A 12,884-nucleotide genomic window follows, 5' to 3' on the forward strand; every position below is an offset into this window, starting at 1 on the left:
TGTGGAAGTACTGAAGATAAACCGGGACTTGAGTTCATATTAGCTGTGCTCCTAAGGCTTCTGAGAGTATGATTTCTCTTTGGCTGATGCCCACCTCTCAGCTGTTTCTAAATGCTTGGACCCACATTCTTTCTGCTGTCGACCACATATCTGAAATCAAAGAACTGTATGCTTAAGTAAGAGCAGATCTATGATATCAGCATGTCTTGCATGTATGTTAGTACCCACCAGCTATCTATATCTTCCAAAAGCATTCTCTCTAGTATTGCTCTTGTCTTTTTGCAGTGATGTTTGCCAAGCTGCGTGCACAGTTCTCTACTCTGTTTCTCTTCATCCTCTCCGGCACCGCAACCTGGAGCATCCTCTGTTCACTCTCTGAAAAGAGGGAAAGAAAATGTTTCCTGTGAATTCTGTTGCAGGAAAAGCGAGTTTTGCAAAACAGTACTCTCCTCTTCTGCCCTTCTTTTTACCAGGCTCTGATAACTAGGCAGCCAGGTTATATTCAGTTGTGGGGGCAAAGTCACACAGATAACATTGAAAGAGAGTATGTTAAGTATTACAGCAACCAAAGCAGAGATGTATACACACTGTATGTTTGTTTAAAAATTTCATTTTTGGGGGGCATTTTATCTAACATAAACTATAGAAAAAATAAGATTGCGCACCCAAAACAGCATCTAAATTTCCTCTGTTCTCAAGACTCTCTCCTTATTCATATCTTCTCCAGAGCTTCCTAAATTTCAAATTGCAAGAGGCCTAAATGCAAATTTTGTTTATCACTCCTTTTTCATTCTTGCTTATATTCATAATGATGGGAATAAGTTGAAATTTAAATTGTATTGACTTTATTCATAGAAAAAGCCCATAGAAATCGATGAGAAGTCTGCCATTCATTACAATGATAATAATATGCAATCACCCTGAAGATAGTTAGATTCTCCACCTGTTGGAAATTTGTTCAGTACTTTGATAAATGTTTAAATGAAAGAAATACTGAAGTGAAAAAGCTGTAGCATCCCAAAAGATATGATTAAAACATACATATTTTTGTCTAAAACCATTGCTTACTCGGTGCCCAAGGTATTCTCTGTCAATACTGGTCAGGCTGTCCTGTTAGTTACTGCCTAGAAAAGCAACGCCTTCCTTCTCTTCTTGCAGTTTCTAGTCTCACAGTCTCTCACAGATGTCCCACATGTTCTCTAGAAATCAGGCAATTTCAACTCTGCACAAACTTTAACCAGCAGTCCGCAAGCAGCACACTTTTGCCGAATAGCTCTATCACACACAGTGGTAACCTCTACCAATAAATTTCCCTTTGCAGACCCTAGCCACAGATTGTATGGCCAAACAGTTCACAATCCAGTGTTGTCATTTCATGTATAAGCAGTGGTTGCTGTCCTTGTATGAGACCAGGATGTCAGCATGTTACTCACTGTACATTCACACAGTTGTCAACTCTCCCTCCTCCTGACAAATCATACCCAGGCAGATTTGTGGGAGAAAGGAAGTACCGTCCCACCCATTTTATAGAAGGGAAATTGAACTATAAAGTCATGTGACTTAATAATAACAGCAGGAAATAGTCCAGATGTTGCATGCTTCAGTCTTGAGTCTGAATGACAAGACTTCATTAACATTCTTATTCCTATCATTCCATCACCAACATGCAAGGTTCATGTACCCACGCTACAATAAGCTATAAGACATAGCACGCTTCTTACAAATACCAATGTGCTTTTTGGAAAGAATTTAGTTTATGCATTTTTTCTTGATTTTTGAAAGGATTGCTATAGTTGAATTTGTACCTGAGCAACTCTGAACTGACAGTTGCCTTGCTGTTCAGTGAAGACATCAATCAGTCTAACAATGAGCTGAGTTTTATCAAGCTGTCATGGTTTAGGCCCAGATGGCAACTAAGCACCACTCAGCCACTTGCTCGCTTGCCTCCTCCCTCCCCAGGTAGGATGGTGGAGAACTGGAAAAAAACTTGTGAGTTGAGCTAAAACAGTTTAATAGGACAGCTAAGGGAGAGGAAATAGTATTAGTAATAATAATAATAAAAATGCCACTGATAAAGGAGTATACAAAAACAAGTGAGGCAACAATTGCTCACCACCCGGTGATTGAGAGCCCATCCCTGAGCAGAAGTGCATGCCCCCTGACCAACTCCAGTTTTATACACTGAATGAGATGCCATTTGGTATGGAATATTCCTTTGGCCAGTCTGGGTCAGCTGTCCTGGCTATGCCCCCTCTCGCTTCTTGTGCACCTCCCTGCTGGCAGAGCATAGGAAGCTGTAAAGTCCTTGACTTGGTATCAGCACTACAAATACTCAGCAACAACTAAAGCCATCAGTGTGTTATCAACTTCATTCTCATACTAAATCCAGAACACAACATTATACTAGCTATTCGGAAGAAAACTAACTCTATCCCCACTGAAACCAGGATACTAGCTCACCTCTATTTGTTTAAAAAAAAAAAAAAAAAAGTTTTTCCTCTATTCAGAGTTTTTTTTACATTCTTTGGCATGTATAACATGATCAAAAAAAACCCCCAAAAATTTGACAAAATGCTATTATGAGTAATTTTTATAAAGAGCCAATTCTGCTTATTTGTAGTCAGAACATGGCTTGTAGGTCATAACAAATTTCTTGCTGAGGACTTTTCCAAAATGTTTCTGAAATCTGTAATCAGTCATCATTAAGCAGCTAGTGACTGAGACCAGAAGGTTTGAATGAGAGCTCCATAAGGAATGATTGCACATAGACATATGGGATTTTTTTCTGAATACTTAAATGAAGTGTAATAAGAAAGGAAACATTAATATGGTCCGGTCTGCAAAAAACAGTTAAAGTTTGCTGGCAGTCCTGTAATTTGACCCCAAATCCTCCATTTGTGAAAGGAGATGAATAACTAACAAAACATACAGGTACTAACTTTTTTTTTTTTTAATATAGACCAAAAAATGGTAAGCCAAATTGCTAGTCTGAGATCTTTTGGCCAATAACTTCTGGAGTCTTGCTGGTTCACTGTGTTATTCAGTTAGGATGGATAGGAATTAGCTTGCTGATTTGTTCTGTGAGGGCCATTTCGGTGTAAGAAGTTATTTAATGCTTGGCAGGACATTGTTATATGTGCAAGTCTTCTACTTTCACAATTACAAACCACAAAACATATGGCATCTTGATGTGGTGATGCAAACGCTTCTCTGTAGATTTGGTATAAACACCGTTTATAGCAGTGTCTCCAGTCTGTCTCTGTTTGTAACTTCCTTAAAAGAAACAAAATCAGACAGCACATGCTCTTTTGGATGTTGAAGTGTTCCCTTAACCACGCAAAAGACATTGAAAATATTTTCTGCCTTTCTTGTCTGCTCAAACAAAAGAACCTATCTTCAGCAAGGACTTCCTCTGGGTTTACTTGTGACATTTTGTCCAGAGTTACAAATGCAGTTGGAGTTAAGTATTTCTTTGTTCTTACTGCTCTCTACTAGAATTTCTGCTCTAGCAAACCTTCTTCCTTGAAAAAGAAAATAAAATTAAATATAAATAGATCTTGCCACTCAGATCTAATTTCTACTACCCAAGATTTTGCTTAGCTGTACTCAGTCAACTTCTTCCATGTGTAGTAGCATTTTAGTTAGGTTAATGAGTGAACTTTAGCTCTTGCTTCTACCGCCTGATTTGGATCTTATGGCAGAGCATTTCTGGAACACAAGAACTGTATTCCCTGCAGGAGAAGCCTAAGCAGTATGTTTTGCTTTGCAAGTCCACCTGATGTTCCACAACCACTGGAGAATTTCCACTGCATAGGGCTAGGTGGGAGTGCTGAAGCACACAGAGCATGGGTATTTGATCCTCAGCACTGTTGTTCAGCCTCAGCTGTACTTGTTAGTGCACACTGATTGCTAGTACTCTAGCCCACAGCCTCACACCTAAATTTCCGATAGAAAAATGCTGTAGAAACAGTCAGTTCACACATTTATGTTTTAACAAGGGATGTTAGAGTTCAGATTGTGACTTAAAAATGGCACTTCACTTTTGACATATACCCTTCCCCTCTCAAGGGAGAACAGACAGACACATAAGAATAACAGGCTTTTTTAATGATATTTTAACATCCACCATACAAACAATAAGTTAAACAGAGTAAAAATAATTAAATTAAGCTTGAGGTTCCAGCCCTCATACAAATAATTCAGATATACAAAAAAAAGTTAAAAAATAAACCCAGCATAAGTCTTGGGGAAAAGTGAAGTAGTTTCTGTATAACATTAGTTAAATGGATGGAATTAAAAGTTCTGACTTCTGCAGCATTCAGTGGGTGTTGACTCCTTAAACGCCCTCCTGGCTGGTAGGTACATGTAGAGAGGTTGCATAATCAGCCTTCTAAGGCAACCCAGACACCTTCAGGTGACCTGGAAGTCCAGTCACATTTCCAAGTTGCCTTCTTACAGTACAGTTAAGTGTAAGACATTGAGCATTTGTAATGCTGACCCAGGTACAGATGCCATCCTTAAGATCTTACTGCATATTGGGTCTACATCAATGAACCCTGTACACCAAACACTGCCTCAGTCCAAGCAGGCTTAAGTCTTCCTTCACTCAGTGTTAATGCTGATGCTGTTCCTTTCACTTTCTGATGCAAAGCCTGATCACCCACTTAACAGGCTAGGTTACTAGGACTGGAGTCTTAGCATTGTTCAGTGTACTGAGTAAAGATTTTAGACTCAGACCATGGATAAAATGAATACTTAAGTTAAAACTCTACTAACACTTCCAGACTAAATGCTGGTTTATAAATAAATTGGACAGATAACTTGATATGCATAGTATCATGCATGGGAATACTCATTTAAATGTTAAATATTTTAGCTTCCCATGGAGTGGTTTTCAGGTAATTCAGAGTAGGTAAAACAATGTATCAACCATCTCTCTGCCTCAGGAACACCGATTTGAGTGGCAGACCACATCAGCATCTAGAAGTAAATGCCATGACATTCAGGACTTCAGTGTTCTGGCATCAGTAGAGGCTTTATCTTTTTCATTTGAGTCCAGATGCAGGAAAAGGTCACTTTGGTTTAGGGAGAAGACGACTCTTGGTAGTTACTGCATTCATATTGGAGTCAATCCAGTTAAGGTATTGAGTAACTCTGGTGTAAACGCCAGGCTTGTATTTCTTTGCACAGCCATCTCCCCAGCTGACAATCCCATAAAGCATCATCCTGCCATTGTGCTCACAGACCATGGGCCCACCGGAATCTCCCTGACAATGACAAGAGAACATATGAGGTCATTTTCTGCAGATGGAGCCATTATAGAACAGGGGGCCTGTACTTGTTTTTCTAGAGGGAAATGACCTAAAAAGAGAACTAGAAGCTAAAGTTCTGATTTTTGAGAACACTGCATAGGTAGAACAGAAGGCTCAGCATCTGCTAATACTTGATCAGTCTAATGTAAGGAGTTCTCTAGTTCCCCCCATCTTGTGCACACACTCCATCCTAAATTTGTAATCACAGATATTAGGCTACTGATATGATGTCAAAGCCAACATGCCCAGTTCATCATGGAGTAAGTTGTCTCCCTGTCCATAACATACTTTCACATTTAAGAGCAATACTTGTTCTTTTTAGTAGCTCAGCTGACCACTCTGCCCGAGAGAGGGTGCAGGGAAGCAGATCTAGTTGAGAAACCTGTGAAGGGGCTCAGTGTCCCCCTGTAATTTACCTTTTATTCCTTTGCAGAGCTATAGTTAACTTCAAATGCAAGCTTAGACAGGAACAGATATTGTATTCCTCTGATGTGTATCTGCCAGATATTGCTGAATAGATTATAAGTAAGGCCTTGAGGAATAACAATGGCTAAGATACTACACTTCTTGCTCCTCCAAAGGAGATCTGGAGAGGGTAACACCTAACTCCAGGTTCCATACGTTTGGCCTCACTATGGGTCAGCTCCACTGGATGTACTAAATTCCTGCTACCTAAAGCAAGACTCTTCTGACTAGTAGAATGAGAAGATGCCATCAGCTGATCCATATAGTGTACACGCATTTGAAACAGTTTAAGATAAACAAAGCAGTTTTACCTTGCACGCATCAATCATCCATGTGGAATGTCCAGCACAGACCATGTTGTCAGTAACTCTGATATTGTCATAGTATTTGTATTTGCAGTCTTCCTGTGGTATTAAGTTTACAGTGGCTGACATAAGTCTTTGAGCATAGTAAAAGTCATCTGCAAACAAAAGAGTTCTTAATTATTTTTGCCATCCAAGACAGAAGAAACACCCAAAAAACCACAACTCTATAAACACATTTTCAATACTTAGTTTTTCTACTCTTCACACCATCAGGAATGAAAAAAATCCTGTGTGTTGCATCTTGCCTTATTTTGTAAGGTTGGAAAGTGTGAAGCATCAGATGGGAAATGCCTCAGACAACTAAAGATGGTAGCAAAGATCATCCCTGAGGTGCACATGGAGTATACATAACAAAAGAAAGGAATTCCTTTTAATCCTTTACAGATCATGTATAAGCCACCCCGTTACCACATTGTGGAAGTGCAATTTTGGAAAGAGAAGACATTCACTTACAAAAATCTTGTTTTCCATAGCCGGATATTTCACACTGGGTATTGTCTTGTAAGTGAAGGTTCTTCTCTGGCAAGCAGACTGTTCTGACATATTTGGATTCTACTGCACACTGTCCAGAAGTTGTTCTTATCCTTATCAAAGCTAAGAAGGAAGTCAGAGTCAATAGTTAGATTTGTAAAGCAAGTTTTTCCCCTCTCAAGCTCTGAGAATAGGAGTGTTTGGTACAGTTAACAGGAATAGTTGCAATTACATTTAGTTCTGGTTACATATGGTTCCTTTCCTTGCTTTTAGAATGACACTGGGTCATTATTTAGTAATAAAAAAGTTAGTTATTTCCAAGCACTAAAATTGGCAAACATTCCAGTTTATATTGTCCTTCCCACCAGGAGGTCTTATGAAGCTATTCTTTGAGTCTTTCCTTAGTAGCAGGAATTTGGAAGGGGTGGCAGAGTTCCAAGTGTCAAATGCGTGAGTGGCATGTTTATTCTGTGCAAGTTGCCACAACCCACTTTGCTAGTTTAGGGATAGGTTTGTGAAAGCCAGAGACACTTATAAAAGGCTGGATTACTTAAGGATAACCTTCAGCTACCGTGGTACCTGACACAGCACTCCCCTACTACATAATGAAACCTACTGTGCATGCACTTTTTCATCTTTTCCTATACAGTGACACCTCTGTAGACATAGATTAAGATGGTAGAAATGGGATGCTGCCACCAGTGTTTATGAGGAAGCTGTGCCTCATACAGGTCCAGAGGTAAGACAGGCTTATAGTTGATTGTGTTCCAGGTAATCCATTTGACATGTGCCACAAGCTGAATCTATACACATAGAAACATCTTGCTCAGCACAGGCCTAGTTCTGAGAAGCACCTATTTCCTGTTCATCTCATCTGATTCTTATAGAAGGTGTATGCCACGATTATGTAGCCTTCAGCTATCCTCAGCATTTTAAAGGCTCTTATTAAGATAACACTTACCAATATCATTCTCATTGCCACCTGTGTCATCTGTGAAGTCAGGGTGAGAGATTATGTCATCAACCATGAATACTTGTTCCTTATCATCAGTAACATTCAGTATGGACTTTCCAAGGAAGACTTTGTAGATGGATTTGTCTTGTGGTTTTTTTGTCCTGAGTGAGAGTAAAGGGATATATGAAGACTACCAGTTTCTAAGTGAGGTCAGTTTAGATCCTGTCCCAGTTCCATTTTGTGTTTATTTTAATGCTGACTAGAAAAAGTAAAAATTTAGTCAGCTTTGACATTTGATCCAGCATTCTCAAGGAAAGCATCCTGATTTAGTATTTGAAGGGATTAAGATACACATCCAGGCATTCTGAACTGCACACCTAGCTGGCTGCTACTAATGCCAGGCACTGGTGATGAGAATCCTCTGCAGGATACCAGGAGGATAAGCTTTCCACAGGAAAACACACACATGCATAAATGGTTTGTTCAAAAACTCATCACCTTTCTGTACAACTTTTAGATTTTGGGAACAATTATGGTAAACTTAAACCCTGGCTCCAATTTAGGCTAAAATTGGTAAAAATCACATAATCCACCAAAACATTAATATCTTGCTAGCTCTTTTTTGCTAGACTTACACTCTCAAGGGCTTAACGTTTATGGCTGCTCTTCTTGTTTTCTCAATCCAAAGAACATTCTTACAATGATACATTCTGAAGGGTTACTCAGTGAGGATCACACAAAGAAATCAGTTGAAGGAAGTTGCAGATAAGGACATGGAACTGCAAACTTACGGATTATGAAAACAGTGTGCTGCTGTAAGCACCCAGCAAGGGTCAATGAGGCTGCCACCACACAGAAAGTGGTCCGTGCCCCTTATGGTTTGGAAGATGCCAGCTATCCAAGGCTGAGACTCAACCTCTGCGTCACTTCCACCAACAATCTTGAAGTACTTGCTCATGCTCCGTTGACCACATGCATGCCCTGTGAAAAGACAATTTTTGTTCAGATATTCTTACAGCAAGGCACCAAACTTGTGCTGTTAAAAAAAAGTAAATTCAGTTTCAAGACAACTGACTTACCACACTTCTCTATTTTGCAGGGTGTTTCTTTAAAGATGAATCCCTTTTTGGTGTAACACCAGGGCCTGTTCCTTCCATTTGGGTTTCTATAAGATAAAGGCAGTGGTTCTTTTCATTAAAAAAATTTTACTAAGTGTTAGTATCTTAGAATTCAAACTGTCCTGAAAAGGCCAGAAGTCTCCTGTTGCAAGATTTGCCAGAGAAAATAATTAACAACTCACTATTACGGTTGCACATTGGGAGTTATGCAGTACAATCTGTTTCAGTTCTAAGAGCAAGCTCTAGATAGTTCAGAGACTTACATTCCAAATATTTGTAGTCAAAATTCATCTTTAATACTGTTATTTTTTACAACATTTACCATCACTTGATGTATTTCTGGGGCTGTGACAAAAGAAGTCATCCCAGGAAGAGTGATGCTGTTCTTACCTGCAGTAGCTGTGTTTGCCCAGTCCGAGCTGCAAAGCATTCTTCAAGTGAGCATGGTAATGCCCTCTCCTGATGACTGAGGGAAGGTCCCACGGCAGACATTCATCTTCTGTTGCCATTCCCCTGTAGTCTTCCCCATTCTCACTGTAGCATACACTGTCAGTGTCTGGGAAAAAAAAAAAAAAAATCAATACTTCCTTAGCAGCATGTTCTTGTTTTATAATTGTTCTGAGACAGAAATTATCTATATGGGTCCTTCTAATGAGAAAAAAGTTTATACATTACACCTGGAAACAGATGATGCAAAATCTGGACTGATTATATATTATTCTTATTGAATTTGTTCCATATGATTCTTGAGCAAATACCTTATGCTTTAAAGCATGTATATTGCTTCTCCTGTAGTTTTGGTGTACTTCACAATATTATCAGTTCTACTGCTGAACACTCCTAAACAAGTTCACTTTTATTCACCCCAAACAAAACCATCTGTGAGGAGGTAGGCGACAGTGAGGATGCAGGGACAAAAAACCCCTAGAGATCTTGATTTTGCACCAATATTTAGTTGTTTCTCTGCACTTACTCTGTTAGCATACAGTGCTAAAGGATATCCAGTTGTGTTTATGGGTAATACTTGCACTTAGCCTTTATATTAATGATTTGCCTGTCTTCAGATATTTTCAATTAATTTAGTTAGTATTCAGGAAGATGGGTACTCTACCTAGTTCACAGTGAATCCCAGTGTATCCTTCTGGGCATATGCAATGATTAATTCCACTGAAGAGGTAATAGGTAATGCAGGTTCCTCCATTCAAACAGTGGCATTCTGCAAGTAAAAGATATCACTAATTAGAGGCAACACTTTTGAATGATGAAGTGAAATGTAGCTGCAAATTAAGTTTTAGGTTTTTAAGTATGATTAAGAATCTTCCTTCTTGGATGAAGGCATAATTGCAGAATAACAAATTGCTTTTAGGTTCCCGTAGAACAGGCAGATATTTACCCTTGCGCTGAAATCTGTATTTATGTGGCAGCTTGTAGTGCTTCTTGCTATAAACCTAAGGGAAAAAGGAGAAGGATTTTAAGGAAAGTTATTTTTACATGTTTTGGTTATCTTTTGTGGGCCCAAGCTCTGTTCCCTGCTACATGCCTTCAACAGTTTAGCTTTTTCCATATAGTTACGAGCTAAACTTGCTCTGTGGAGTGTGCGTCTGAATGAAAAGTGGTACTCTACTTAAGCAAAGCAGAACAGGGAAGAAAAACCCAAACCAAAACCACGCCACAGAAAAACACCCACCACGCTGGTCCACTGCATCTGGTCAAGGTTACAGTTATTGCTGCTCTAAGGATCTCAGCAGTTCTCAATGGTCAGTGTCCCCAGAACTGGGAAAGAAACTTGTCCCTCTCCACCTCTCAGCCATCAGGCAGTGCAGCAAAGATGCAACATCTTCCAGCTGCCCCTGTCATTTTGGTGACCTCAGTAATTCACGTTTGCACCATGGAATAAAAGCCAGTAGATTTATACATCAATAGATTCTTGCCCTGTACTGCGGCTCTTGCCCTCTGATTTTCAAGCTCAGTATTTCTTTGCACATGAAATTAAATGAAATAAGATTAGGCTTTTCCTATACTGTTCCCAGAGGTCAAGTGGGCTTGTCTGAGCCAAAACAGGTGATGGTAATGTTGGAATTCCCTTATGTCAGTGAACAGCTCTGCTGAGAAATACCAACTGTCACACAACTTGATGGTCAAAATTATTCAAATTCATCTCTGTTGCTCCTTTTTTAGCATCACACTTCAGTAGGGGAGATGGAGATATAGTTAAGGCCCAACAACCATCTCCATGAAAGACCAGTGAGCTCTCAGTACCTAGTGTCCAGGTCTAATTGCATTAAGAGAAAAGCTCGATTTCTTGGTTATTACACAATGTGAATGCTAGCAGGCATCTTGATGTGGAGCAGAACCAGAGGAAAAACTAGAGGGTTGAAAACTATGTTTCTTGGAGGTATATGTGCAGCAGATATACATGTACATACAAAGATAGCAAAAGGGAGAATTCAAGTCAAAAGCCTAGTACACTGTTCAAAGCAGAAGTATAATCAAAACTATAAGTGCCTCCAAGTGACACCCCCCTCCCCATTTATTTCAAAACTTACAGAATCTAGTCCCGTGACAAGTGTGCCCAGAGTTACTGTGAGGAAGATGAGTAACTTCATGTTGTTAGTTAACTTCTCACTTTGTTCCTCTTCTCTCTGTATTATTTTGATTCTGAAAATAAGAGGAACTTAGTATCATGTTGTAGCTTACAGTGTTAGCTTTCTCATTCTGAAACCAACTGAGGACACTACAAACAAGTCACAACACAATTAACAGAAGAATTAAGCATTTAGTCACTGTGGCATATCTGCTTATTATTTCCATAAATCAAATTAGAGGTTATTGTTTGAAGCTTTTTTTTTTACATTTAGCAATACAACCAGATTTTTTGAGATTTCAAATGAAGCAGAGAAAGAGAAATTGGAAAAATCCATACTATGTTTCTGCAGCAGGGGCTAACAAGGTTAGAAATTGGCAGATGTATTGACTTGCTGTGCAGCGGTTTGTAACTGTTTAACTCATTGTTACTGCCTTGCAGCAAAAAGCACTGAACATCCACATTTAGGGTATGAAAGGGAAAGCTCCTTTTCTCTTTACCTCCATAGTTGCTGACTGTATCTCACTGCTGCTAGGCACTTACATAAGCCTGGCCACCTCACTGAGTACCTCTGACCACTGCAAACTCTTCGAAGTCTGGTCTTGATGTTACCTCACTTATTTACACTATTTGAGTGGCTCAGAACATAACCAATCGTCATTTCTTATATGCAGCTGGCGCTGGCAGCCAAGCATGTACAGCAATCTCCCTAAGAGTGACTGTTGAACTAGCTTGTAAAACCAATGGGGGAAGAGAGCTATGAAGTACCAATACGTCTGCCTTAATTACAGTACAAGTCATGAGATTTTTTTCATTATTTTTAACATGTCCTCAGTCCTAAAAAAATGGAAAACTTGACTTTCAAATGATTTTGCAGGAATCAGTTGTAACTACATCAGCAAGCAGTACAATGCAGTAGGGGAGGGTGTGCAGAACCGCGGTGGTGCTGAAGACCTGCTCCACACTGTCTGCTTCAGAGCCTTCTGCACTGGCCTGTTCTAGTTTGGTCCTGCTGATATTGGGAGTGCATCTCCTAGTTCAGCTTTACTCAGCAGAAATACAGTGCAAGTCCTCTAAAGCCACTCAGTGGTGGGAACTAAAACATGGGGAATAGCTAAAATGATTGAATTCATTTGGAAAAAAGCTGACATGATCCAAACCAGGACGCTAATGCAGATCTAGCTTTTCCTGGTGAGCAGGTTTGGTAATGCAAGCAAGCAGGTTGTGCCTCAGTACTTGGACATGCGTGCTTTTCAGATTCAGTTGAGATTTCAGCAGATCTGTTCCCCATTAAATGCTATTCACATCAAGATAATTATTTTTAGCAAATTGGGCAGCCTGGCAAGTAGTTCGTCACATTGCCATACTTAGTTTTTCAGGCCCAACCGTAGCATCACACACTGCAGTTCTGCTGATTCCTTGTGACAGTCGTGATGTGCTGCAGCATGTCGGACAGAGCCTCCCCCCCACCCCGCTAAAACACGGCGGCACAGAGACTGTGTGTTTCGGTTCAAAGAGCAGCCCTGTGACTCGCTGTGCCGTGCAGCCGGCAGCGGCGTCCGTAGGCCGTAACCCGGTGTCGAAGGCAGGGCACTTACCGGCGCGGCGGAGCGG

At 40.0% G+C, this 12,884-nt stretch overlaps 1 protein-coding gene across 1 annotated transcript; it reads right to left on the reverse strand.

The window, feature by feature from the left end:
* Window positions 1–5,072: 5,072 nt before the first annotated feature.
* LOC104504556 (urokinase-type plasminogen activator-like) lies at window positions 5,073–11,338 on the reverse strand. The gene is made up of 10 exons (XM_010157412.1): window positions 11,233–11,338; window positions 10,080–10,134; window positions 9,798–9,902; window positions 9,077–9,242; window positions 8,648–8,733; window positions 8,360–8,549; window positions 7,575–7,729; window positions 6,596–6,736; window positions 6,089–6,237; window positions 5,073–5,267 (listed from the first exon to the last, which is right to left on the reverse strand). Exons 1-10 carry the CDS (start codon window positions 11,290–11,292, stop codon window positions 5,073–5,075), a joined length of 1,302 nt encoding a protein of 433 aa, XP_010155714.1. The 5' UTR covers window positions 11,293–11,338.
* Window positions 11,339–12,884: the final 1,546 nt, after the last annotated feature.

This window comes from Eurypyga helias, unplaced genomic scaffold, assembly GCF_000690775.1.
Source record: "Eurypyga helias isolate BGI_N326 unplaced genomic scaffold, ASM69077v1 scaffold5878, whole genome shotgun sequence".
Classification (NCBI taxonomy): domain Eukaryota; kingdom Metazoa; phylum Chordata; class Aves; order Eurypygiformes; family Eurypygidae; genus Eurypyga; species Eurypyga helias.